The sequence below is a fragment of the Chiloscyllium plagiosum genome, unplaced genomic scaffold, assembly GCF_037043375.1.
Source record: "Chiloscyllium plagiosum isolate Xiang-an unplaced genomic scaffold, Cpla_swu_hap1 HiC_scaffold_8, whole genome shotgun sequence".
Classification (NCBI taxonomy): domain Eukaryota; kingdom Metazoa; phylum Chordata; class Chondrichthyes; order Orectolobiformes; family Hemiscylliidae; genus Chiloscyllium; species Chiloscyllium plagiosum.
Window position 1 is genome coordinate 104,938,291 of NW_028270146.1, and position 25,587 is coordinate 104,963,877.

The window sequence follows — 25,587 nt, forward strand, 5'->3', positions numbered from 1 at the left end:
ATATTTGGATTGTGTGTCACGTTTTAGGGAATGGTTAAGTAGAGCTTTGGCTTGACAACTTTTAAAAATATCACAATATATGATGAAACATTGAAATCAAAAACTCGTTATTTTGCTAATGAAGACAAAGTGTTAGTGTTAACGTCCAGTGATAGCTGAATCGTTAAAAGTAAGGTTGAGTGGACCTTATCAAATCAAATGGAAATGGAGTGAGGTTTACTGTTTGATAAGGACTCCAGACAGAAAGAAATATCAGAGTGTTTCATGTGAATATACTCAACACGTATTTTGATAGGGAAGGAAAGCAAAAGGAAAATGTGTTACTAGTTACAGCAGAGAGAAGAACCAAATTCAGACGATTCTGAATTACATATTCCTCAAATTAAATTGGACAATTAGAAAGTTTTCAAAAATTGGGATAAATTATTGAGTTACCTATCAGAGGAAAATCGAAATGATTTGAAGAAGTTATTGCTATTGCATGGGAAATATGTGGGAATAAGCTGGAAAGTATTAATCTAATTGTGCATGATGTAAATATAGGAAATGCTGTTCTGATTAAGCAACATCCTTATAAACTTAACCCTCGAAAGTTGACACTGGTTCAAAATGCTCCAAGTCAGCATAATTAAAGTGACTTGCAGTGAGCTCACCCATAGTATTAGTGATGGTAAAAACAGATGGTAACCAATGGTTACGTGTGGACTATCACAAAGTCAATGCAATTACAAAGTCTGATTCAGATCCGATTCCACGTTTGGAAGGTGGGACAAGCAACAAGTAAGGTAGGCTTACTCAGAGGGTACTGGCAAGTCCTTTTATCCAAAGGAGCGAAGACAATTTTGGCTCTTATAACGCCGAATGGACTGTATCAATTTAAACTCATGCCATTTGGTATGAAAAATACATCAGACATATTTCAAAGACTAACCTATAAACTAATTTCTGGATTACCCAACTGTGTGGTATACGTCGATGACCTGGTGCTTTTTAGTCACACATGGAAGGAATATTTGCAGAATTTATCAGAATTATTTGATCGACTTCAGGAGGCAGGCTTGGTGATAAACCTGGCTAAGAGTGAATTAGCCAAAGCCCAAGTCAAAATTCCTGGGCCGTTGTATTGGGCCACTCCCCAAGGAACGTGTAAACAAAAGTTATTGGGGAGTTTCCTATACCATCAATGAAGAGAGCATTCCTGGGATTAAGTGGATTTTATCAGAAATTTGAACTGATCTTTGGCAGTGTAGCTGCTCCAATCACTGAATTATTGAAGAGGTCCAAGAAGTTTCAGTGGACGGCAGACTGTCAGAAGGCATGAGACAGCCTGAAAGCTGTGGCCTCAGTATTAGCCACACCTAATTATACAAAGTATTTCCAGATGGCTATCGATGCGAGGGATGTAGATGTCACGGCTGTACTATTAAAATAGATGACGAGGAGATAGAAAGACCTATCAGATGTTTCTCCAGGAAATTGAAAATTCATTAACAGAGGTATTTGACAGTTGAGAAGGAGACATTGGTGTTGGCATTACAACATTATGCTGCCAGTAATGTGTCTGAGACAATTATCACATACTTACCATAACCCATTGAAGATTTTGGAGAAATTCAAGGACAAAAATTCCAGACTGTTTAGATGGAGCTTATCATTGCAGCCAATCAATTTTAAAATTATACAAATGGCAGGAAGAGAAAACATAATTGCCAATGCATTGTCGAGACGTGAATGAAAAAATGGAGGCGTGCGGTGCAGGAGTAAACAGATGGGCATAGAAGGAAGTATGCTTGCATGGTTATAGTCAATACAGTGTAACTGTATTGGTAGTGTACTAACAGAGTAAGACTAAGGGGTTTTAAATGAAGTCATCTTTGTATATTGGTGGTTCATTGTTTTTAAGGTGCCGGGGAGGTGTAACAACGCTGTCACTTTAAAAAGGTTATTTTGTTCTTGAGTTTTCCTCAAGAGAGGCTGTAAATAAAGAGATGCTGAAATGGCAGGGGAGTGGCCAGTTTCCCCCCATTCACGTTTTTGTTCTAGTTTGGTTTAGTTGTAACAGTAAGAAGCTGCTGGTTTAGCTGTAGTAGAGAAGCTCTGCAGTATAGAGAAACGTTCCAAGCTTTAGCAGATGATTCCTGGCTGACTTTCTCTCCGAAATCTTGTTGGCCTGTAAGAACCTGCGTTTGAATTTATCTTTTGCCAAGGGGTCTGTTTATGAGATGTTGCAGGATTTGGAAAAGTTCCTTACTTATGTTGCTGTATTGGGTCAGTTAAATTATTCTAAATTCTGTTTTCTTTTGTTTGTCTTTCAACTGTCGTGTTTAAATAAAGTCTGTTTTGCTTAAAACCAAGTGGCTTGACCAGCTGCATCACATCTGGAATATCCACTTCACATCTGCCTTTAAAATATGAAGTTAGGGTCTAGGCTACCTTAAGAATATTTTGAGGGGGGTCTCACCTGGTCCATAACACCTTCGATCTAATTTTGTATCCAAATAGCTAGATCTCTCTGTATTTCATGTGATCTAACCTAACAAGTCGACCGAACCTTGTTGAACGCCTTACGAAAGTTCATATAGATAATGTCCAGCATTCTGCCTTCATCAATGTTCTTTGTCACTTCTTCAAAAAACTCAATCAAGTTAGTGAAACATGATTTCTCATGCACAAAGCGACACTGGTCACTCCTAATCAGCTCTTGCCTTTCCAAATACGTGTAAATCCTGCCCCTCAGAATCCCCCTCCACTGACATCTGACTCACCAATCTCTAGCTCCCTGACTTTTCCTTACCACTTTTCTTAAATAATGGCACCATGTTAGCCAACCTCTAGTCTTCCTGCACCTCACTCGTGTCTATCCATAAGATGGTTTGATTTCAACCATCCTGGGATACAGTGAATTGTCACCAGGTATCAAAATGTGAAGCAGATTTCCATTTCTGAATTCACTTGGTTCTGAAAGATTATTCTGTTCCTGAATCTTTCTTAGCCTTGTCTCAGAAATGTAACCTTTTTTGGAGCCATAATTTGCCACAAACATCTCAGCACTCAAAACAAATTCAGCGGTCATTACCATATTGCTTGGGAGTCTTGACTATCATATTTTCTACCTTACAACAGTAACTAACTTTCAAATAAAAGGGCTCTTCACAGACTATGAAGTATTTTGGACTACTCTAAGATCATGAAAAGACTACATAAATGTAAGTAAACTTCCATTTTTAAGGGATAAATGCCTAATCATTCACTTTCATCTGCAGGGCACTGAGAAAAGCACTGAATAATGGAACTAATTGAGAATGAATGTAAACTTCTGATTTTCAGGTAGTTGGTAAGTCAGCCATTTGTTTAGATTCTGATTTAATGATTAACTAAATGTGTCAATGTGTGTGTATCTATATTATCATGTCCATGCAGTAGGATGCACAGAAGTTATTATAAGATAAACTCAAGTAATTAATTCAAAACTTTCATTGCTTCACATCACAGAGGATTTGGTTCAAAGTTATCATCAAGCTAAATTTGTTCCATCCTAAACATTAAGGTTGGAATGAAGCTAACAAGGCAAGTAACGAAGTCAGGGCACTCACCTGACCTCCACACTTGGCCTGGTTGGTGGCTTCCCAGGAGGTGGTCTTGGGATAAATTGGGATGAGGTTGATGTGGGGATTTGTTCAGTATTGGTCAATGAAACAGGTCTTGGGATTTTGCTCCGCCGAGATTGAAGACTACTTAGACAGTCTTCATCAAACTGTTTGCCCAATTGTTGTTCCATTTCAGTTTTCACTGGAGGAGGTCCAGAATGAGTTCCATCATCAGATAAAGTCATTGATGGAACAGACACTTTCTCCTCCAGGGATCTCTCTGAAGTGGATGACAGATCACCTAGAAGGGATGTTCTGAAGGTATGTTGTCGCTTTTCAGTTAATTGCCTGGTCAGGTCTATTTGATGAGCTTTCTTCTGGAGCAGTTTCTCTTTAGCTGAGACAGGAACAGATGATTCAGAACCTGCTTCTACATCTGATGCGAGAATTGGTATGCGACTTTGCCGGAGTGGAGATGGTTTGGCTTCACCCTTCCTGGGATGCAGTGAATTGTCACCAACTGTCAAGATGTGAAGCAGATCTCCATTTCTGAGTTCACTTGGCTCTGAAAGATTATTCTGTTCTTGAATCTTTCGCTGCATCATCTCAGAAATGTAATGTTTCTCGGACCCATAATTTGCCACACTATTTGCGTGGTCTTCTTGCTCAGAAACAACGGTGTGAAGCAATTCTTTTACACATTCGTATGAAATATTTGAAGACGACTGTAACTCACCCACCTCATCCTCAATGTACTTATAAAAGCCATTTTCTTCTACATCATGCAGTTTCTCTTGCAGTCCATCCATTACAAGCTTTGTATACTCCACAGTAGGTAAAGCATCTTTTTCTCTGTCAGAGACCACTTCACCTGATGTTACTGGCTGGGTTATATTAGACAAATGAGGACCAGGAAATTTGTTTCCTTCCTGGTTTGGCACAGAAGACAAGGTTTCTAGTTGTGCCACTGAGCTGTGTCCATTGCCTGGATGTAATTGGTCACTTATGGATTCATTTTTACCTGAAGGGCACTGTTCTTCATCAAGTTGACTTGCTACATCTCCAGAAATTACATGATCTTCTTCACATTTATTGACTTCTTGAGCTGAATTGAGGGAGTCATCTCTGTTGTGGTCAGACCTGACACTAGTTTTTGCAATTACATTCCCTTGATTACTGCTTTCTACTGTGCCAGTCACAACAGTCTCTCTCTCTTGTGTTGTCCCTTTATCTAATTCCAGCATAAGTTCTGCTTTGGAAGTGCCATTACACAATGTGTCATGCGGTACCAGAACTGGCATTGATTTCTCTTCCGGAGATGTGAGTTTTTGTACTTCATCAGTGGCATGTTCCATTCTGTGTTGGTCAGTCTCCTTATGCTCATCATGCTGTATAACCTCAGCAGTAGCATGGGTCAGTGCGACTGCAGACTTGGGTGCAGTTATCTTTAAAAAAAACGTAGATCATGAAAGTTTGAGACAATTTATTTACATACAGTTGACTTTTACTTGAACTCCATTTGAAAGAATTATTGTTAAATATTTCAAACATCACCAAGAACCATACTCAAAAATTGTTACCAAAGAACAATTTATTCTGCCCTGTTATATATAAGCATAAGGTTTTGAAAACAGGGATCATGCATCAACATCTTGCAGCCAGGATGTAACTTCCACAAACACTACATGGCTTAGATAATGTACTGGTACAAGTGGTTTATGCAATATATACAACAAGAGTCCATGAGCACAAGCAACGGCCTTGACCCTTATTTTTAAGAGGTGAAAGATTTCCTAGAGAACTCATATTTAAAAAACAATCAAGTTTTCCTATCAAGTTATCAAGGTAAATTTATTCCATTCCAAACATTAACATTGAAATGAAGCTTCCCAACAGCAAGTCATAGATAGGAGGAGGAAAAAGAAATTCAAATAGTGTCTGGGCCAGGAAATAGGAGACTGTACTGGCAGAGATGGGAGAGTTAAGCCATGGACAGCTGTGTGTGTGCATGAGAGTTCAGGGATTCAGGGACTGTTGGGGGTGGGAGGGGGAACTGACTCTATAGCTTGAGCGATAGAGTCAGTGAAAAGCGAAATGCACAGGGAACATAGAACATTACAGCGCAGTACAGGCCCTTCAACCCTCGATGTTGCGCCGACCCGTGGAACCAATCTGGTGCCCATCTATCCAACACGATTCCATTTTCATCCATATGTTTATCCAATGACCATTTAAATGCTCTTAAGGTTGGCGAGTCTATGACTGTTGCAGACAGTGCATTCCAAGCCGCTACTACACTCTGAATAAAGAAACTACCTCTGAGATCTGTCTTATATCCATCACCTCTCAATTTAAAGCTATGTCCTCTCATGCTCACCTTCACCATCTGAGGAAAAAGGCTCTCAATGTCCACCTTATGTAATCCCAGATCATATTACATGTCTCAATTAACTCACCTCTCTAATGAAAACAGTCTCAAATTCCTCAGCCTTTCCTCATAAGACATTCCCTCCATACCAGGCAACATCCTAGTAAATCTCCTCTGAACTCTTTCCAAAGCTTCCACATCCTTCTTAAAATGCAGTAACCAGAACTGTACACAATACTCCAAGTGTGGTCGCACCAGAGTTTTGTACAGCTGCAATATGACCTCGTGGCTCCGAAACTCAATCCCTCTGCCAATAAAAGTGAATACACCCTATTGCCTTCCTATCAACCTGGGTGGCAACTTTCAGGGATCTACGTACAGTACATGGACACCGAGCTCTACATGCTCACCTACACTACTAAGAATCTTACCATTAGCCCAGTACTCTGTATTCCTGTTGCACCTTCCAAAGTGAATCACTTCACACTTTTCCACATTAAACTCCATTTACCACCTCTCAGCCCAGCTCTACAGCTTATCCATGACCCTCTGTAACCTGCAACATCCTTCAGCACTATCCACAACACCACCGACCTTAGTGTCATCCGCAAATTTACTAACCCATCCTTCTACACCCTCATCCAGGTCATTTATAAATATGACAAACAGCAGTGGACTCAAAACAGATCCTTGCGGTACATCACTAGTAACTGAACTCCAGGATGAACATTTCCCATTAACCACCACCCTCTGTCTTCTTTCAGCTAGCCAACCTCTGCTCAAAACTGCTAAAACGCTCTCAATCCCATGACTCCGTATTTTGTACAATAGCCTACAGTGGGGAACCTTATCAAACACCTTACTGAAACCCATATCAACCGCTTTACTCTCATTCACTTGTTTGGTCTCCATCTCAAAGAACTCAATAAGGTTTGTGAGGAATGATCTACTCTTCACAAAACCATGTTGACTATCTTTAATCAAATTATCCCTCTCTAGATGATTACAAATCTTATCGCTTATAACCTTTCCAACACTTAACCCACAACCCAAGTAAGGCTCATTGGTCTATAATTACCAGAGTAGTCTCTGCTCCCCTTCTTGAACAAGGGGATATTTGCTATCCTCCAGTTTTCTGGCACTATTCCTGTAGACAATGACGACATAAAGATCAAAGCAAAGGCTCTGCAATCTCCTCCCAGCTTTCCCAGAGAATGCTAGGGTAAATCCCATCTGGTCCAAGGGACTTAGCTATTTTCACACTTTTCAGAATTGTTAACACCACCTTCTTGTGAACCTCAATCCTGTCCAGTCTATTAGCCAGTATCTCAGTATTCTCTTGACAAAATTGTTTTTTTCCAGTGTGCTATCTCCTCTGACTCCATGCACAACTTCCCACTATCATTGATTGGCCCTAATCTTTCACTAGTCATTCTTTTAATCCTGATTTACCTATAGAAACCTTTAGGGTTTTCCTTAATCCTATGTGCCAACAACTTCTCACATCCCCTCCTGGCTCTTCTTTGCTCTCTCTTTAGGTCTTTCTTGGCTAACTCAAGCACCCTAACTGAGCCTTCATACTTCATCCAACATAAGCCTTCTTCTTCCTCTTGACAAGAGATTCAACTTCTTTAGTAAAGCACGGCTCCCTCACTCAACCATTTCTTCCCTGCCTGACAGGTTTATACTTATCAAGGACACACAGTAACAGTTCGTTGAATAAGCTCCAAGTCAATTGTACCCATCCTCTGCTGTTTCCTTCCCCATCCGATATCTTGCCTAATTGCACCATAATTGCACCCTCCCCCCACCCACCCACTGCAATAACTCTTGCCCTGCATTATATACCTATTCCTTTCCATTGCTAAAGTAAACATAACCAAATTGTGGTCACTAACTGACAGAATGGCAGGGATCAATGAGCCACAGACCGCTGGGAGGGAAGAAGAATGAGTTATAGATAGCTGGGGGATACTGTAGGGGATTGATAATCAGAGATTGAGAGGGTCAGATCATGTTGTGCTAAATTTGCTGCATTTAGAAGGAATGCTTCTGCTCCTCCTGGCCCATAAACAACAGAACTTCTTTTGTGGTTCTTTGAATTGTTTCACCTGGTAGAATACTGGAAGCCCAGGAATTCCAGATTAAGCAATTATTGATTCATTAATTCAAAAGAAAAATGCAGTTGAAAATAGAAGACTGTCTTTTCCTTAATTACTTTCAGTGACACATCAAGCCTGTTATTTTGAGAAGCACCAGAGGAAAGAAAGGAACTGAAGACCAATGGAAGAAACTACCAATGAACAATGTGCACTTAGTCGAGCCCCAAACTCTGTGACAATGGTATTCCTGTTGATAAGACTAACATGGAGCTGTGGCAAACTATTAGAAAAGTTATTGCAATGTTAGTCTTTATTGCAAGAGGATTTGATACAGCAATGGAAATGTGTTGCTGGAAAAGCGCAGCAGGTCAGGCAGCATCTAGGGAACAGGAGAATCGACGTTTCGGGCATTAGCCCTTCTTCAGCTAATGCCCGAAACGTCGATTCTCCTGTTCCCTAGATGCTGCCTGACCTGCTGCGCTTTTCCAGCAACACATTTCCATCTCTGATCTCCAGCATCTGCAGACCTCACTTTCTCCTCAAAGATTTGATACAGCAGTATTGAAGTCCTGCTTCAATTATATAGGAGTTGAAAAGTATGGTGCTGGAAAAGCATAGCAGGTCAGGAGCAGGACAGTCAACATTTCAGGCATAAGCCCTTCATCAGGAATGGGAATTATATGGGAGCCTACTTAGACTGGACTCTGAAGTATCTCAAAGATGTTATCGCCATACAGGGAGTACTATGAAAGTTTACCAGATGTCTTCACAAGATGGTGACACTGTTCTATCAACTGGACAAATTCGGCTTGTATTATCTATAATTTTGAAGAATGAGAGGTGATCTCATTGAAACCTACAAAATACTTAATGGAATACAAATAGTTGATGCAAGCAAGATGTTTCTTCTGTTTGGACAGTCCAGAACAGGGAATGCGACATAAAAATAAGGGGAATGCCATTTGAGGTCTGAGATGAAGAGAACATTCTGCACTCAAGAGCATGGTGCATCTTTGGAGTTGTCTACCTCAAAGAGCTTGGAAGCTCAGTCTTCGAGTATATTTAAAGAAGAGGTTGATATTTATTTGATTATCAATGGAGGAACAGGTTATGGGGATAGGGTAGGTAAAAGACATTGAAATGTTTAATCAAACATGAAGGCTCGATTGACTTAGTGGCCTACTCCTGTTCTTATGTGTTTAAGAGATTATCTGCCATTACTGCATTGTTCTGTATTGGACATCACTGTGGGTTAAATAATCATTTCCTACATTACCATGACAGTTGGGAAAAATACTCCACTGGTGTGAAGCATTTTATGATCTTGTGAGAATGAGAAAGGTACCTTTTAAATGAACAATCACTCATAAGTAAAAAAAATAGAAACTGTCCTGGTGAACGATCAACCTGAAAGGTTAGCTCAGTTTCTCTCACCACAAATACTACCGAACCTGCTCAATACTTCAAGCATTTTCTATATATATTTCAGGTTTACAGTATGATTTACCACACAATACATTTCTTTGTACAAAGACTGGAAAAACTGCGGATGCTGTAAATCAGAAACAAGAAATTGCTAGAAAAGCTCAGCAAGTCAGGTAGCACCTGTGAAGAGAAATCAGAGTTAACATTTCAGGTCGGGTGACCCTTCCTCAGAACTGTTCTGTTTCACAGGAGGTTCCAAAGCACTGAAGATGTCACCTAGATAAGGGATAAAATGTCTGCAAATTAACTTCCCAGCTCGGCAAACATACCCACAACCACGGCAACTGGCACCCGAGCTACAAATCTTTACGCAAACCTTGAATTTCTGTTTTTGTTCACATTTCTTTGTACATCTACTTACCAGTGTTAACAAATGTCACAACTTAACTTACACAGCAAAATAATTCTCAAATATTTTCCCCATCTTTGATGTAAACTGTTCAAACTTTTGTTGCTGGATTATGATGTCATACCATATCTTGTGGCTGCATTACATAGGAATACGAGCAGGAGTAGACCATTCATCCCTTCAACACTGCTCCACCATTCAAAATGTTCATGGCTGATCATCCTACTCAGTACCCTGTTCCTGCTGTCGCTGCATACTCCTTCATACCTTTGGCCCGAAGAACTATATCTAAATTCTTCTTGAAAACATTCAATGTTTTGGCCTCAATAACTTTCTAAGGCACAGATTTACATAGGCTTGAGTAGAAATTTCTCATCTCAATCCTAAATGTCCTACCCCATATCCTTAGATTGTGACTCCCAGTTCTGGACTTCCTGGTCATTGGGAACATCCATTATGCGTTGGCCCAATCAAGACATGTTAAAGTTTTTCTAGGTTCCTCAGCACCCCCCCCCCCCTCCCCAATCCCCTGCACAATATTCCAAATGCTGTCTCACTATCACCCTGTAAAATTGCAGCAAGATAGTCTGTCCCAACACTCAAATCCTCTCACTCTGAAGGCCGACATACTACATGCCTTCTTCACCTTCTGCTGCACTTGCCTGCTTACTTTCAGCAACTGTGTATAAGGATACACAAATCCCGCCTTTTCCAATCTACATCCGCCTTTTCATACAATAACCTATCTTCCAAAGTTTTTGCTATCAAAGTGGATAAACTCACATCCATCCACATTATACTTCACAATCAAGCTCTCTGCCCTTTAAGACATTGCTTAAAAACCTGTTGACCAAGCAGTTGGTTACCTGTCTGAATATCTCCTCATGCTTGATCATTTTTTTTTGCCAGATTAAGCTTTTGTGAAGTGCCTTGGAATGTTTCACTTCCTTAAAAGGTGCTTATTGTTGTTGTGAACAATCTGGATGTGGTTCTCCTATTAGATTGTATCTAGGAAAGCTACCAAGGCATGTAGATGGAGCATTGTAACATCTAGAATTACAACAGTTTGATTAATTCAAACCCACATAGCTCAGTTGGCATCAAGGTTTCACATCTGGCTAAGGGCTGGAAAGGACTGCTTTTTGGTGATCCACCTCAGCCAGACGAGTAAATAACTTCTACTTCCATATCTCTCATTGTATGACCAGAGAGTAACTTTCAAGGCAGTAACATGGCAGTGAATGACTCACTGCCAGAAAAAAAAGGCAAACAAAAATTCTGCAAACAGGCTTTCACAAAGCAAATTCAGATACAATAGTTATTTGCAGCAAGAAAGTAGAGTCAACAATGTCATCTCCAGACCTGCTTCATTTCTTGACCACAAGATGGCAATCAGTTTCTTAGTAATGCCTCAGCCTTTGGCTTAATATAAAACTCCAGACAGGCAACCATTATTGCATCATATTGCATTATTTAATTCTAAAGTGGCAAAAACATGTTTGGATTTCACTAAAGGGCTTTGGCCATGTATGACCAGTAGGAATGTTTGCTTAGTGACATTCTTCCAATATGGCTGAGGAGAAATTAAAACAGTGTTAAACTTTTTTATATAAAAACTCAAAACAACTCTGCAGTAAAGAAATAAACAAGATGCCATTTTTCAAAATTGCAAATGGTGACAGATAGAGCCATAGAGTCAGAATCCTACTGCACAGAGACAGGCCCCTCAGCCTAAACTGGTCCATGCCAACCTGGGCTGCCTCCATCACCAAACTCCTACCACCTGCTGCCTGGAGGAAGGATGTCTTTTATTCCACCTCAGGACCCTCCAAGCACACGGGATCAATGTGAATTCACCAGTTCCTTCATTTCCCCTCCCCCCCACATTATCCTAGTTCCAAGCCTCCAACTCAGCAAGGCGTCATGACCTGTCCAACACCTTTCCCATCTAATCACTCCACCCTCCTCTCCGATCTATCACCTTCTCCCTCACCTTCATCTACCAATTGCATTCTCAGCTACCTTCCCCCCCCACCCCACCCCCAAAACCCACTCCCCTCCCATTCATCTCTCAGCACACCCAGTCCACAAGCCTCATTCCTAATGAAGGGTTCATGCCCGAAACGTTGATTCTCCTGCTCCTCGGATGCTGCCTGACCTGCTACACTTTTCCAGTACCACACTCTCAACTCTGATCTCTGGCATCTGCAGACCTCACTTTCTCCCTGTTATGTTCCAGCTTGACTTGTTTCAACTTACCATTTTTGACTACTGAATCCCTTTGAGCCTTGCTTACCACTCTGCTGTTGAGGATCCCACACCCCTGCCAAAAGGGGGAAAGGTTACTTCAGAAGGAAACAATAATCTAAAAAAAATGCATTTACACAGGACCTTCCATAATTTCAGAGCATGCCAATTTGTCTTGCAGCCAATTTGGTTCTGAAGAGTGAGCACGGTTGCAATTTAGTAGTCAATTTGCACACAGTAAGATCTCACATAGTAAGGAGACGAGGACCAGAAAATTTACTTCAAGGATGTTGGTCCCATATGACCATATTCCACAGATTAATAGATAAATGATATTTAGCCTCAATTTACTATTACATCTGAAAAGTTTGCATATCCAATACCCCAGCAGTCCATCGGTAGTGCAGTGAAGTGTCAGTCCAGACCTTGTGCTCCACTCTCTGGGATGGAACCATCTGGTGGTTGAAGGAGCAGCGCTCCGAAAGCTAGTGTTTTCAATTAAACCTGTTGGGACTATAACCTGGTGTTGTGTGATTTTTAACCTCGAACATGTTAGGTATATCTAAGTGAGCAGGAGCCTCAGCCTTTGTAATTGTCTAACATGTTTGAGTTTTTGTAGCCTTGTTTGGATTAGAGCAAGGGTTGTAGGGTGAATATGCTAACTGTTCCCAACAGCATGCTACAGGAAGACATTCAAACAGAGATAGCAAAAAGGAGTACTGTATAATGGTAGTGGAGGTCAGTATAGCCAGGGCGATTGACACTGTTCTCTGCAGCAAAGAGCAAGAGCTCATTGTCTGCTCAGTGCTAGGGTTTGGAACTTCTGCTCTTGGCTAGAGAACTTCCAGTGCAAGGAGAACATTCAGTGCTCATGGTTCACTGAATACAAAAACCAATGAGATAATTAGGAAAGAGGTTCTGCTGAGCATGAGAAGCTAGATGCTGAAATATAAAGCAAAATCTCAGTTAATAATCTCACGCATGCAAACAATACTTTGGTAGCATAATTTGAGCACTGTTGAAAGACTATTTTGATGAGGCTTTTCATTTTGAATTCATTTGAATATTTCGCAAGAATATCAAGTTAAGGGGAAGTGTGATATTTACACAGTGTGAAAGGGAAGTGCAGACTGTAGTAATATTAACTTATTAGTAAGTATTAATTCATAATAGCAGTGATAAACAGCTAACTTCACCGATAGCTCAAACGTTTTAAATACCTTGGCCTTCCAGGTAATCTGACATAGATTGTTAAAAATTACAACACCAGGTTATAATCAGGTTATAGTCCAACAGGTTTATTTGGAAGCACGAGCTTTCGGAGCGCTGCTCCTTCATCAGGTGTTGTGGAGTATAAGATTGTAAGACACAGAATTTATAGCAAAAGTTTACTGTGTGATGTAACTGAAATCATATATCAAAAAAGACCTGGATTGTTTATTAAGCCTTTCATCTTTTAGAACGAACATGTCAGTTTTAATTCTTTAAATGTAAGTTTTAGAAGTTACATTCTCAAGTGAACTTTAACAATTGGTGTTATGTCAGCCCAGATAATGCATTGTAGGTGTGAGGTGCCCTGCGTGACACTGTCTGTGCCACAACGTTCAGACTGATTCTAATCTAAAGAATGGCTTTCCAGAATCTTGCATCAATTCAAGCGGTTTTTGAGCAAAATAAAATGTAAATCTGCAAATACAAATTCACTCCACAAACATTTGTATGGGTGTGTGTGGTTGGGGGGGGGGGGGGGGGGGGGGGGGGGGGGGGGGAGTTTATAAAAAGTATCTGTGAGTGTGTGCATGTGAATGAGTGTAAAGAGGTATACATGTCTGTGAGAGGGTGCGTGTGTGCATGTGTGTGCAAGTGTATGTGTGAGCGTATGAGAGTCTGTGTGAGTGTGTATGTCTGTAGGGGAGAGGGAGAGAGAGACAGACAGACAGAGACAGAGACAGAGAGTGTGTGTGTGTATATATGTCTCTCTCTCTCTCTGTTTGTAGGAGTGTGTGTGTAGGTGGTGCCTCACCACCAAAATACACCCTATGGATATTGCAGCAGACACTGGGGAATTCATTAGACAAATGAGACTCCGGGAATTCCTTCAAGATGCCAGCAGTGATTCCAATGAGCCCACCGAGGAACCACAACAGTCATCACAGGGATCCGTAAAGGAGTAACCAAAAGAGTCAACTTAGACCCCACCAGAGGGCCGCTGTCAGAACAGAACAGATTACTGCAAGGAAGTGTACTGACAATTGAACAACCAAGAACACTACAGGCAACTACCAGCCGATCCAACCAAAGATCACAGCTGTGAACTAAACTCATCGATCGGGACTTTGGATCCAGACCTTCAGAGTTCCCCACACGCCCTCATCCCACGTCCTTCTCGCATAGGCGACTTCTACTGCCTTCTGAAGTTACAAAGCCAATACACCAGGACATCCCATCATATTAGGCAATGGGACCCTGTGTGAGAACCTCTCTGGCTATGTCAAAGGCATCTTGAAACCAGTTGCACAGAGGACCCTCAGCTTCTATCGTGAAGCTACAGATTTCTTACAGAAACTCAGCACCCGCGAACCAGGAACATTCCTCGTCACAATGGACATTTCAGCACTCTACTCCAACATCCCCTACAATGACTGCATTGCGGCAATAGCTTCAGTACTCAACACCAACAACTGCCAATCTCCGAGCACCATCCTACAACTCATCCGCTTTATCCTCGACCACAACATTTTCACCTTTGACAACCAGTTCTTCATCCAGATGGAACAGCTGTGGGGATCAAATTTGCACCCCAATATGCCAACATGTTCATGCACTGATTTGAACAAGACTTCTTCTCTATGCAGGACCTCCAGTCAACACTACACATTGACAGCATTTCCTTCCTCTGGACCTTTGGCGAAGAGTCACTGAAAAAAACTACACAGTGATATCAACGAGTTTTATCCCACCATCAAACTCACCAAGGACTACTCTCTAATCTGTCTCATTCTTGGACACATGCATCTCCACCGACCCAACCTCCACTCCCGGCACCTTCCCTTGCAACCGCAGGAGGTGCAACACTTGCGCCCACACCTCCCCCCTCACTTCTCTCCAAGGCCCCAAAGGAAACTTCCATATCCGCCACAGATTCACCTGCACCTCCACCCACATCATCTACTGCATCCGCTGCAGCCGGTGTGGCCTCCTCTATATTGGGGAGACAGGCCGCCTACTTGCGGAGCGATTCAGAGAGCACCTCTGGGCCACCCGGACGAACCAACCCAACCACCCTGTAGCACAGCATTTCAACTCCCCCTCCCACTCCACCGAGGATATGCAGGTCATTGGACTCATCCACCGCCAAACCACAACAACGCGACGGTCGGAGGAGGAGCGTCTTATCTTCCGACTGGGAACCCTCCAACCACAGGGGATGAACTTGGACTTCACCAGTTTCTTCATCCCCCCTCCCCCCACCTTGTCTCAGCCGAATCCCTCCAGCCCGGCACCGCCTTCCTGACCTGCAGTCTTCTTCTTGACCTCTCCGCCTCCATCCTACTCCGACCTATCACCCTCACCTTGACCTCTTTCCACCTATCACATTTCCAACGCCCCTCCTCCAAGTCCCTCCTCCCTACCTTTTATCTTCTCCTGCTGAACACTCTCTGCTCATTCCTGAAGAAGGGCTTGTGCCCGAAACGTCGAATCTCCTGTTCCCTGGATGCTGCCTGACCTGCTGTGCTGTTCCAGCAATAAAGTTTCAACACATGCATCTCTATCAAGGATGGGCACCTCATTACCACAAACCCAGGGATAACGACACGATGCTACACTTCTCCAGTTTCCACCCGAAACTATTAAAACAGCAATCCCCCATGGACAAGCCCTATGCATACACAGGATCTGTTCAGATGAGGAGGAATGTGATAGGCACCTGGAAGTATTCAAGGATGCCCTCACAGGAACTGGGTACGATGCTCAACTCATCAACTGCCAGTTCTGACATGCCACAGTGAGAAACCGTAATGACCTCCTCAGGAGACAGACACAAGCTGCAATCGACTTCGTTGGCCAGTACTTCCCAGGAGCTGAAAAACTACACAACACATTATCAATGAGGATGAGCACCTTGCCAAGACCTTCCCCCCACGGCTCCACTTCTCGCCTTTAAACAACCACGAAACCTCAAACAGATCATTATTTGTAGCAAACTGCCCGGCTCTCAGGACAACACCATACAGCCTTGTCACGGCAGACACTGCTGGACGTGTCAGAGAGTCAACACCGATACCACCATTATGCCTGGGGACAACTCTCACCATATACGTGGCAGGTACTTGTGCGACTCAGCCAACGTTGTCTATCTCATACACTGCAGGCAAGGATGCCCTGAGGCATGGTACATTGATGAGACCAAGCAGTGGCTATGGCAACGGATGAACGGACACCGCACAACAATCAACAGACAGGAGTGTTACCTCCCAGTCAGAGAACATTTCAGCGGTCAGGGACATACGATCTTGGACCTTCAGGATAGGCAACAATACAAAGTGGCCGAGCAGAGGCTGATAGCCAAGTTCTGTACCCATAGGGATGGCCTCAACTTGAGCTCATGTCACACTACAGGTGACCCCACTTCACTACACACATACACAGACACTCCCACAGACACTCATGCAAACCATCTCTCATACGCTCACACATACACTCCCACACTCACCTTCTCACAGATGTAATCCCCTTTACACTCACACACACCCATAACTCCCCTCCCACACACATACACACACATATATATAAACATATATATATATATATATATTTGGGGGGTGAATTTGTATTTGCAGAGTTACATTTTATTTTGCTCAGAAACTGCATGATTCCATGTGAGATTCTGTAAATGTTTTTTAGATTAGAATCAGTCTGAACATTGTGGCACAGACCGTTTCACACAGGGCACTTCAGGCCTTGAATGCATCATCTGTGCCAACATGACACCAATTGTTAAAAGTTCACTTGAAAATGTTGGACTATAACCTGGTGTTGTGTGATTTTTAAACTTTGTACACCCCAGTCCACCACTGGCATCTCCAAATCATGAGGTAGATTGGACACTTTTGAGAATCACGAATGACCACCTTAGGCCATATATGTAGACTGCACATCACAAAGACTGATGGACTGAAGGATCCAAATGTTCTAGTGCATGGGTCACAAAATATTGGTTTGCAAGTACAGTAAGTATAAAGGCTAATGGGACAAGAGAAATTGAAAATAAGAGTATATTATTCTTCAGGGCATTGGTGAGACCACATCTCAAACTGTGCATACAGTTATGGTCTCCTTATTTAAGGATGTAAATATGTTGGAAGCAATTCAGCGCAGGTTTACTAGATTGGAATAAGTGGGTTGTCTTACAGGACAGAAAGGACAGGTTGGGTTCATTTCCATCTGAGTTTGGAAGAGTGAAGGGTGACTTAATTTAAGTACGTAAGATCCTGGATTGTCTTGACGAGCTAGATATGGAAATGATACATCCTTTTTGAAGGGAGTCCAGAACTAAAGGGCATTTAAAAATATGGAATTCTATAACACAGGTGAATAGAGATATTTCTCTCACAGAATTGAGCAACTTTGGAACTCCGTTATAGAAGGTGATGTAGGTGGAATGATTGAACATTTTCAAGGTGGAGGTAGGTAGATTCTTATTCGGTAGAGGTTTCAACAGTTATCAGGGATAGATAGGAATTCAAAACAAACATATCAGCTATGATATTGCCTGATGGCTCAAACTGCCTACTGCTGCTCCTAATGTATATGTTTGTATGTCCCAGTGGAACATCTGATCTGAAAGATGCCAATTCTAATAGTCTAGCTCCGAAATGTCAACCTACAATGCTGTGCTGAAGTCTCACGAACAGGACTTAGTACATAAAATCCTCTGATTCAAAGGCACAAATATTACCAATTGACCTACTAGTGCTGATTATTCTTGGCTTGACTTCTCAAGACTGCTTGACCTTATGTCCTCTTGTCCTGAATGTTAAAGTGAATTAGGCTATAAGGGCAAAATAGGGAAGAAGTAAAGAGCAGACTTCTCCAAGTGAACCCTTGACACTCCAGAGGTTAGAGTCAGCAGGAATCCCCAGCTACAGTCAGTGCTAACAAAACATTCCAGAGTCCTTGGAGTCAGAGCAATTTAGAGACAGGGAGGTGAAGGACACCGATAATGGACAAAACGTCATCTAACTAAATGACCCTTTACTGGTTGAAGGAGACTAGGTAAAAACAATGACTGCAGATGCTGGAAACCAAAGTCTAGATTAGAGTGGTGCTGGAAAAGCACAGCAGTTCAGGCAGCATCCGAGGAGCAGTACATTAACCTATACCTAGAACAGACATCTATTTCATATGTATTTTTGAAGCAAGATTGCAAATTGGGTAGAGAAATGTGGCCATATGGCCAAGAAAATCACACATAGATACTGGATTTTCCAATACTCTTCAGAATTAATCTAGTAGAACTGGAATAAAATCAGCCTGCACAGTTTGAATAAACAACCATAAAACCTGCACTCAGCACTCCTGTGGTCAATTATTAGATGTAATCACAGCACCAACCATCATAGTTTAACTTGATACAATGATCCAGGCTTACCATTTTTATATAATTGACCAAGTCTTTCCGAAAGTCCCTCAAGCACTTTGATTTAAAAAAAATGTCATTTACAAATGGCATTTTGTTCATCCAAGTTACCATTTGATTGAGAAATCTAAATTTTCCTTCCCATGAAATCTTAATGACCCTCAATTCAGTTTGAAAGGTCTACAAATAGTAGGATTTAGTCAGGAAAATGAGGAATGTTAAGGTCTTGAAAGAGAATGAATTAAGAGAAGAATGTATAAAGAGTGAAGGTTCAATTCATAAAAATAGCAGGAGTAGTGTAATCAAATAGGAAAGCTAAGCAATAAGAGCAGGATGTCGAATAGAAAAATGAAGCAGCATCAATAATATGGAGAAATAAAAATATAATAATTGAAATGAGGCAAGGTAGCTGACCTGGAACATTAACAAAAGCGAAACATGAACCACATTTTTATTTCTTTCAGATAATTTTACAATTGGGTGAAAAATGAGTTAAAAACCACCAAAACGTCATAGTCATCCATGATTCTCATCATCTTGTAAGTATCCGCACGCACTAGAAAGAAATAAGTGGCATCCCCAAAGCCTCAGGATTTCAAATTTCCAATGTTCGTAGACTTTGTTATCTCAGAGTCCAATGCATTCATATATCCCATCAGCACTTCATAAAATATTAATCAAAAGCTACTGTGCTTACATCAACACTGAAATTAATGCTTCAAATCACTGCACCACATAACAGTAAAACCTATTTTCACAGAACAACAGACATCCTAACTTGACATAGAGGCAGCATTTTGCAAAAATTGTAAGATGAATGACCAAATTCAAAAATGCACACAAATACTATGGCTATCACAGCAGGTTAGAGACTAATGATTCGGAGACAAGTAACAAACTATCTCACCTGTCCACCGTCTGTAGAGCACAAGTCAACAAAGTTCCCTTTAAGCTGCACAAGTCAAGATCCTGGAACACTCTCCTTAACTGAGTCAAGCACTGCAGCAATTCAAGAAAATGGCTCACCACATTCTCAATGGTAATTACAGCCGGGCAATAAATACTTACCCAGCCAGCAACATCCCATAAAAGAATCAGGAACAAACAAATAAGTCTCAAAGTAAACCCACATTTGACATACAGGGTTATGAGAAGGCAAGAAAACGGGCACAAGACAAACAGTTCATTTTAAAAAAACAAATATATCAGATCAAATAGTCTCCTTCTGCATAATAACTGTTCTGTGGCTAATCAAAAACCCTCAGTAATTTTGAAGATGGCCAGCAGCATTTGCTTTTCATCTTCACCAAGGTGTAACGTTTAACATTCTGACTGACACCCTTCCAATGTTCTAGGCAAAAGGTGAAGACTGCAGATGCTGGAAATCAGAGTCTAGATTAGAGTGGTGCTGGAAAAGCACAGCAGGTCAGGCAGCATCCGAGGAGCAGGAAATTCGATGTTTCGGGCAAAAGCCCTTCATCAGGAATGAAGGCAGGGAGCCTTCAGGGTGCCTTCATTCCTGATGATCATGATGATGAAGGGCTTTTGCCTGAAACGTCGATTTTCCTATCCTTCCAATGTTCTTGATACTTCCCTACTGCGTTATTTCAGAAGCCTGAGTTGCAACAGAAGTACTGAAATGTAAGCCTCCCCTTTAAAGATATTTGCCATGATTCTGTAACAAAACTTCATCTTCCATTGCAATCCAATGTTCCAACGGTATTTAAGTAAAATGTCAAAAATGAAATGTCAAAAGTTCCTAATTTCCTTTGGACAACTTGTCAGCTTCATTTTTGCCACTACTAAGGTTCCTGGCCCAATATTTAATACTGCTGTAACCAGGTGAGGGGGGGGGGGGGGGGCAGAGTGGCTTCCGTTTTTGTTCCTACTCCTTGTTTGACTTCTCTTTTGCAGAAAAGGCAATATTTGCCAACACAGCAAATATTTAACTGTTTATAAAGGATGCAAACAGACAGGTCCATTTTTCTTAAAAGAGAATAGCATTTATTTCACATAACCAAGATTTTAAAAAAATTGCACTAACTTGCACATCCACATTCATGCAGTTTACCAAGTGGGAGAATAGAGTAAGCAAGAGAATATGAATTTTGAAGATTGGCAGTTTTGCTGTCTTCAGGCTGAGTGTAGTGATCCTCCTGAGTTCAGCATCAGGCAGTTTAAAAATGTAGGCAGTCGATTTGCCAGTTCTTCTAAAGTTAGTAGCCACTAGATTGACTACTTTTTCAAGATCAATTCTGCATGTCGTCCATGGAGATTCAATAAACAGTAGATAGCGTTGCGAGAGAGTGAGAGTGAGAGAGAGAGCGAGAGATCCAAGATAGGAATGTTGCTTCTGCAACATCTCAGTTACTTGTCCAGGTCGGCAGAGCAAATAATTGCTTAAACACACTTAAGGCTGGCTGGCTTGTCACACAACCATCTCTCTAACTGCCAACTATTGTTGTGTTAGGTGGGTTTGTATGATCAGATGATACCGGGGCAAACTTCTTTCATACGCAGAGTCCCATTGTCCAAGTGACTTTGTCTAATGGTTTGATTCCACTAGTTGAGTACCCAGGATGATTGTCTGGACGCTTTGCTACTAGGGGAGGAGATGGGCCCGATTTATTATCCTCCAAGGCAATTATTCCTGGTGAGGTTTTCCACACAGAAATATTGCAAATTTTTGATCACCTTTGATTGTTATTTCAAGTCCTTGGAATGTGCTTTATGCCTTTTTGAAAGAAAAAAAAAATTACAAATAGCGGCTTCTAGTCTGCAAATTCATCAATTCATTTTTTTATTACAACCTTCTCCAAGGGACCATTATTCAGTGAATGTAAAATATCAGAATGAAGTAACTTGAAAGGGTTCAGAAAAGATTTACAAGGATGTTGCCAGGGCTGGAGGGTTTACATTAGATTAGATTACTTACAGTGTGGAAACAGGCTCTTCAGCCCAACAAGTCCACACCAACCCGCTGAAGCGCAACGAGAGACTGAATAGGCTGGGGCTGTTTTCCCTGGAGCATTGGAGGCTGAGGGGTGACCTTATAGAGGTTTATAAAATTATGAGGAGGCATGGATAGAATAAATAGACACCCTGGGGAGGGGGTGTCCAGAACTAGAGGGTATAGGTTTAGGGTGAGGGAAAAGGGACCTGAGGGGCAACTTTTTCACACAGAGGTTGACACGTGTATGGAATGAACTGTCACAGGAAGGTGGTGGAGGCTGGTACAATTACAATGTTTAAAAGGCATCTGGATGGGTATATGACTAGGAAGTGTTTGGAGGGATAGGGGCCAAGTGCTGGCAAATGGGATTTGATTAGGTTATGGATATCTGGGTCAGCACAGACGAATTGGGCCGAAGGGTCTGTTTCTGTGCTGTACATCTTTATGACTCTATGTTAACATAGCCACTTCTAAACCTGCACCCATTAAGTGTGTTCATCGACATATTGTTGAAAACAAGAAAGAGTCAATACGCTGGTTTATATTTGCAGAAAAGAGTATGGAGGAGCTAAGCACACTGTAAAAACAAAACTGCATGAGTCGGAAAGGTTGCTGTTTCCAGCCCACACCTGTGATTTAAGCGCATAATTCATGCTGAAGATTCACTACATTACAGAATGTGTGCTACACCATCATCTTTTGGACGAGACTTTAAATAGAAGTCTCTGTTTGAAGAGCAGTACGGTAATTCCTTAATATTTAACCCTCAATCAGCTGCAATGAAGCAGATAGCTTGTTCAGTTAGAAACAAGAGTAGGCTATTCAGACCATCAAACCTGTTCTACCACTCCGCATATGCTCATGGCTGATCAAACACCTCAATTCCTTTTGCACATCCCAACCCCATAACGCTGTACACTATTAGCAATCAGAAATCAATCAATCTCTGTCTTAAATATACGCAAACACAGCTTCCAGTCCTCTGTGGCAGAGAAGTTTGGAAGTACACAATCCCGAGTAAAAGAATTTCTCTTCAACCTAGTCCTCAGTGACATCCTATTATTTTTAAATTGTGCCCTCTGGTTCTAGACTCCCTAATCAGGAGAAACATCTATGCTGTCCGTCCCTTTATCTTGTAAACTTCAACATCATCACTTGTTCTTTGAAACAATCCAACTCACTCTTCATAGGAACAACTGGGGCCCAAGTACTAATCCTTATGGTATGACATTTGTCACAGCCTGCCAACACAAGTCTCTGTTTTCTTCTGTTAGCTAATCATGAATCTGTTGCCCCATTTCTCATGGGCTATAATTTTTCTAACCAGCCTCCTGTGGGTGACTTTAACAAAAGCCTTCTGAAAATCAAAGCATAATATGCTCTTCGGCTGTTATCAATTTTGTTCATAAAATCTTCAAAAAACTCCAACAAGTCTCACTTCTGTTCAAGCCTATTAACCTGGTCCACAGATACATCCCCTGGGGCAGACCAGATATATCCAAGGTTACTACTGTGAAGTGTTAAGGGATGACCTACAGTTGTAAAAGGTGCTGTTAAAAACTCAATTTTTAAGTACATAGTTTAGAGGCATTGTGCACAGAACAAAGCTTTGAATCTCATCAGAAACACATAATGCAAACAAATTAAAGATTCTTGCCCTGTCTGGGCAATGGCAGGAATGCAATACTGCTAAATTTGAAAAAGACAAGCTACTCAAAATAGAATTCTGAACATAGACAGCAAATAATATATATGGATTTGCGAATAGCCAATCAAATGTATATTCTAATTTATTGTTCATATGCAAGTAAAGTCAAGACCCATTCATGTTGAAAAGTCACAGGAGAACTCCTCAATAATTAAATCTCTGCACCAAATTACTGTTTATACACATTGTTAATTTAAATGTTAGGAAAAATCACTGCCAATAAATACAAGTAATTAATAATTATTGCTTATTGTCAACACTTATGAAAATATTTTGGAAATTCAATATCTTTTAAGTTAAACAAAAATGCATTTTCAATATAGTAACATGGAATATTAATTTATTAATTTCGCAGCATATTTTTATTAACTATAGTTACAGCTGAACTTAAGTACTTTTGAATGTATTTTGTAGCAAGAATTATGCATAAACCTGGAAGTCAGATAATTTATGTTTTCTTCAATAGAGATAAAGCTTACAAATGTTTCAGGAGCTGTGGCACCTCGTCTTCCTTGGGATGCATCAGCCCCAGCATCACTGAATGATATCTCAATATTCCATTCATGTTGGCCTTCTACAGGGTTCTGTATTATGACATCCTGAAGCAGCAAGGCAATGAACTGGAGGTGTAATACTTTATTATGTCCAAAGTATTCAATGTTAAATGCTCCTTATATTACACAAAGTTAAAAATCACCCAACACCAGGTTATAGCCCAACAGGTTATTTGCAAGCAGTTTATCAACCACCTAATGAAGGAGCAGCACTCTGAAAGATAGTGCTTCCAAATAAACCTGTTGGACTATAACCTGGCGTTGGGTGATATTTAACTTTGTACACCCCAGTCCAACACCGGTACCTCCAAATCATATATGACACAATGTTTTGTATTTGCATACTGATGCTGGAGTTGAAACCAATTTCAATGCTCACAATTGGATCCAGCACCTGACATACAAAGGTTAGCTGTGTCTCTGCTCTGGGGCCAGAATGTGGATGAAGGACAGTACTTCTACATGCTGGTAAACCTCTCTCTCTTACCTGTCCTCGTATTTTGTATGATATCAATTCTCAATAGAGATTGTTTCTCATTCCCCACTATGCTCAAAGATATGTTCTCAACATGGATTTACTTTCTATGCCTTCTTTGGTGTTACCAGATTCCTTGTTGGCTACAGACTTTCTCCTTCACTAATAAATTATTATTGCACCTAAATGCAATGGAAATGTAGGACAAATGTGTCAACAAATTGTCTGTGGAGGTACAAGGTTAGTTCACTGAATAATAAATATAATTGAAGAACCATATGACAATGCAACGTTACAATTAAAGATTTTCATGAACAAATTATGAATCAAAACACTTGATATGCTTTACAGCTGCATTATAACGCATGTTGCGTATCATGTAATAATGTTGAGATTGTTCTTTAAAGAGGTCAGACAACATAATGGAAAACTTACCAGAAGTTGAACAGTCAGATAACAGTTTGGGTTGTTTTCCAAAGTCACCCTCAGTTTATCTTATTATTATTTTCTTGCACACTGAATGCTATTATTTTATCCAAACATTGCTTGCAGTCTCCAGGCTTTTCTCCAACATGGGCAATTTTAATTACTTTCAATGGAGGTTACAATAAACCAACTGCACTGAGTCGTGTCACTCACAAACACTTTTATTTTATATCTGTAAGTAAGTCTGTGTGATAGATAGGTCGAGTGCTTGCAAATATATGTGCAAGCCAGAGTGGAAAACAGCATCAACTGCATGATAATTTCCTGAAAAGTGATTCACTTTAGGTAATTGCAGTAGTGTGAGTAGGAAAAGAGGAACATGCGAATTATGCCTTTAAACCTGGCCTGGCATTTAATAAGATTATGGCTAATCTTGTTGTGGTCTCAAGTCAACATCCTGTGTCCCAATCTTCTTGGTATTCACCCTATGAAGTGCTCTCAAGCACTTACATGCACCAATAATATATCTTCTTACTCTTCTAAACACCAATGAGTAATGAGTCGAGTGAGTGGTGCTGGAAAAGGACAGCAGGTCAGGCAGCATCTGAGGAGAACGAGAATCGACATTTCGAGCAAGAGCCCTTCATCGGGAATGAAGCATGTGGGCCAGGGGGCTGAGAGATAAATGGGAGG

At 41.1% G+C, this 25,587-nt stretch overlaps 1 protein-coding gene across 2 annotated transcripts in view; it reads right to left on the reverse strand.

The window, feature by feature from the left end:
• Positions 1–25,587, reverse strand: part of ttbk2a (tau tubulin kinase 2a) — a 306,526-nt gene that overhangs the window by 12,186 nt on the left and 268,753 nt on the right. For both annotated transcript variants that reach the window (XM_043698390.2, XM_043698389.2), the window contains one exon: positions 3,594–5,032. In XM_043698390.2, the coding sequence (XP_043554325.2) occupies positions 3,594–5,032 (1,439 nt within the window). The remainder of the gene's footprint in view (positions 1–3,593; positions 5,033–25,587) is intronic.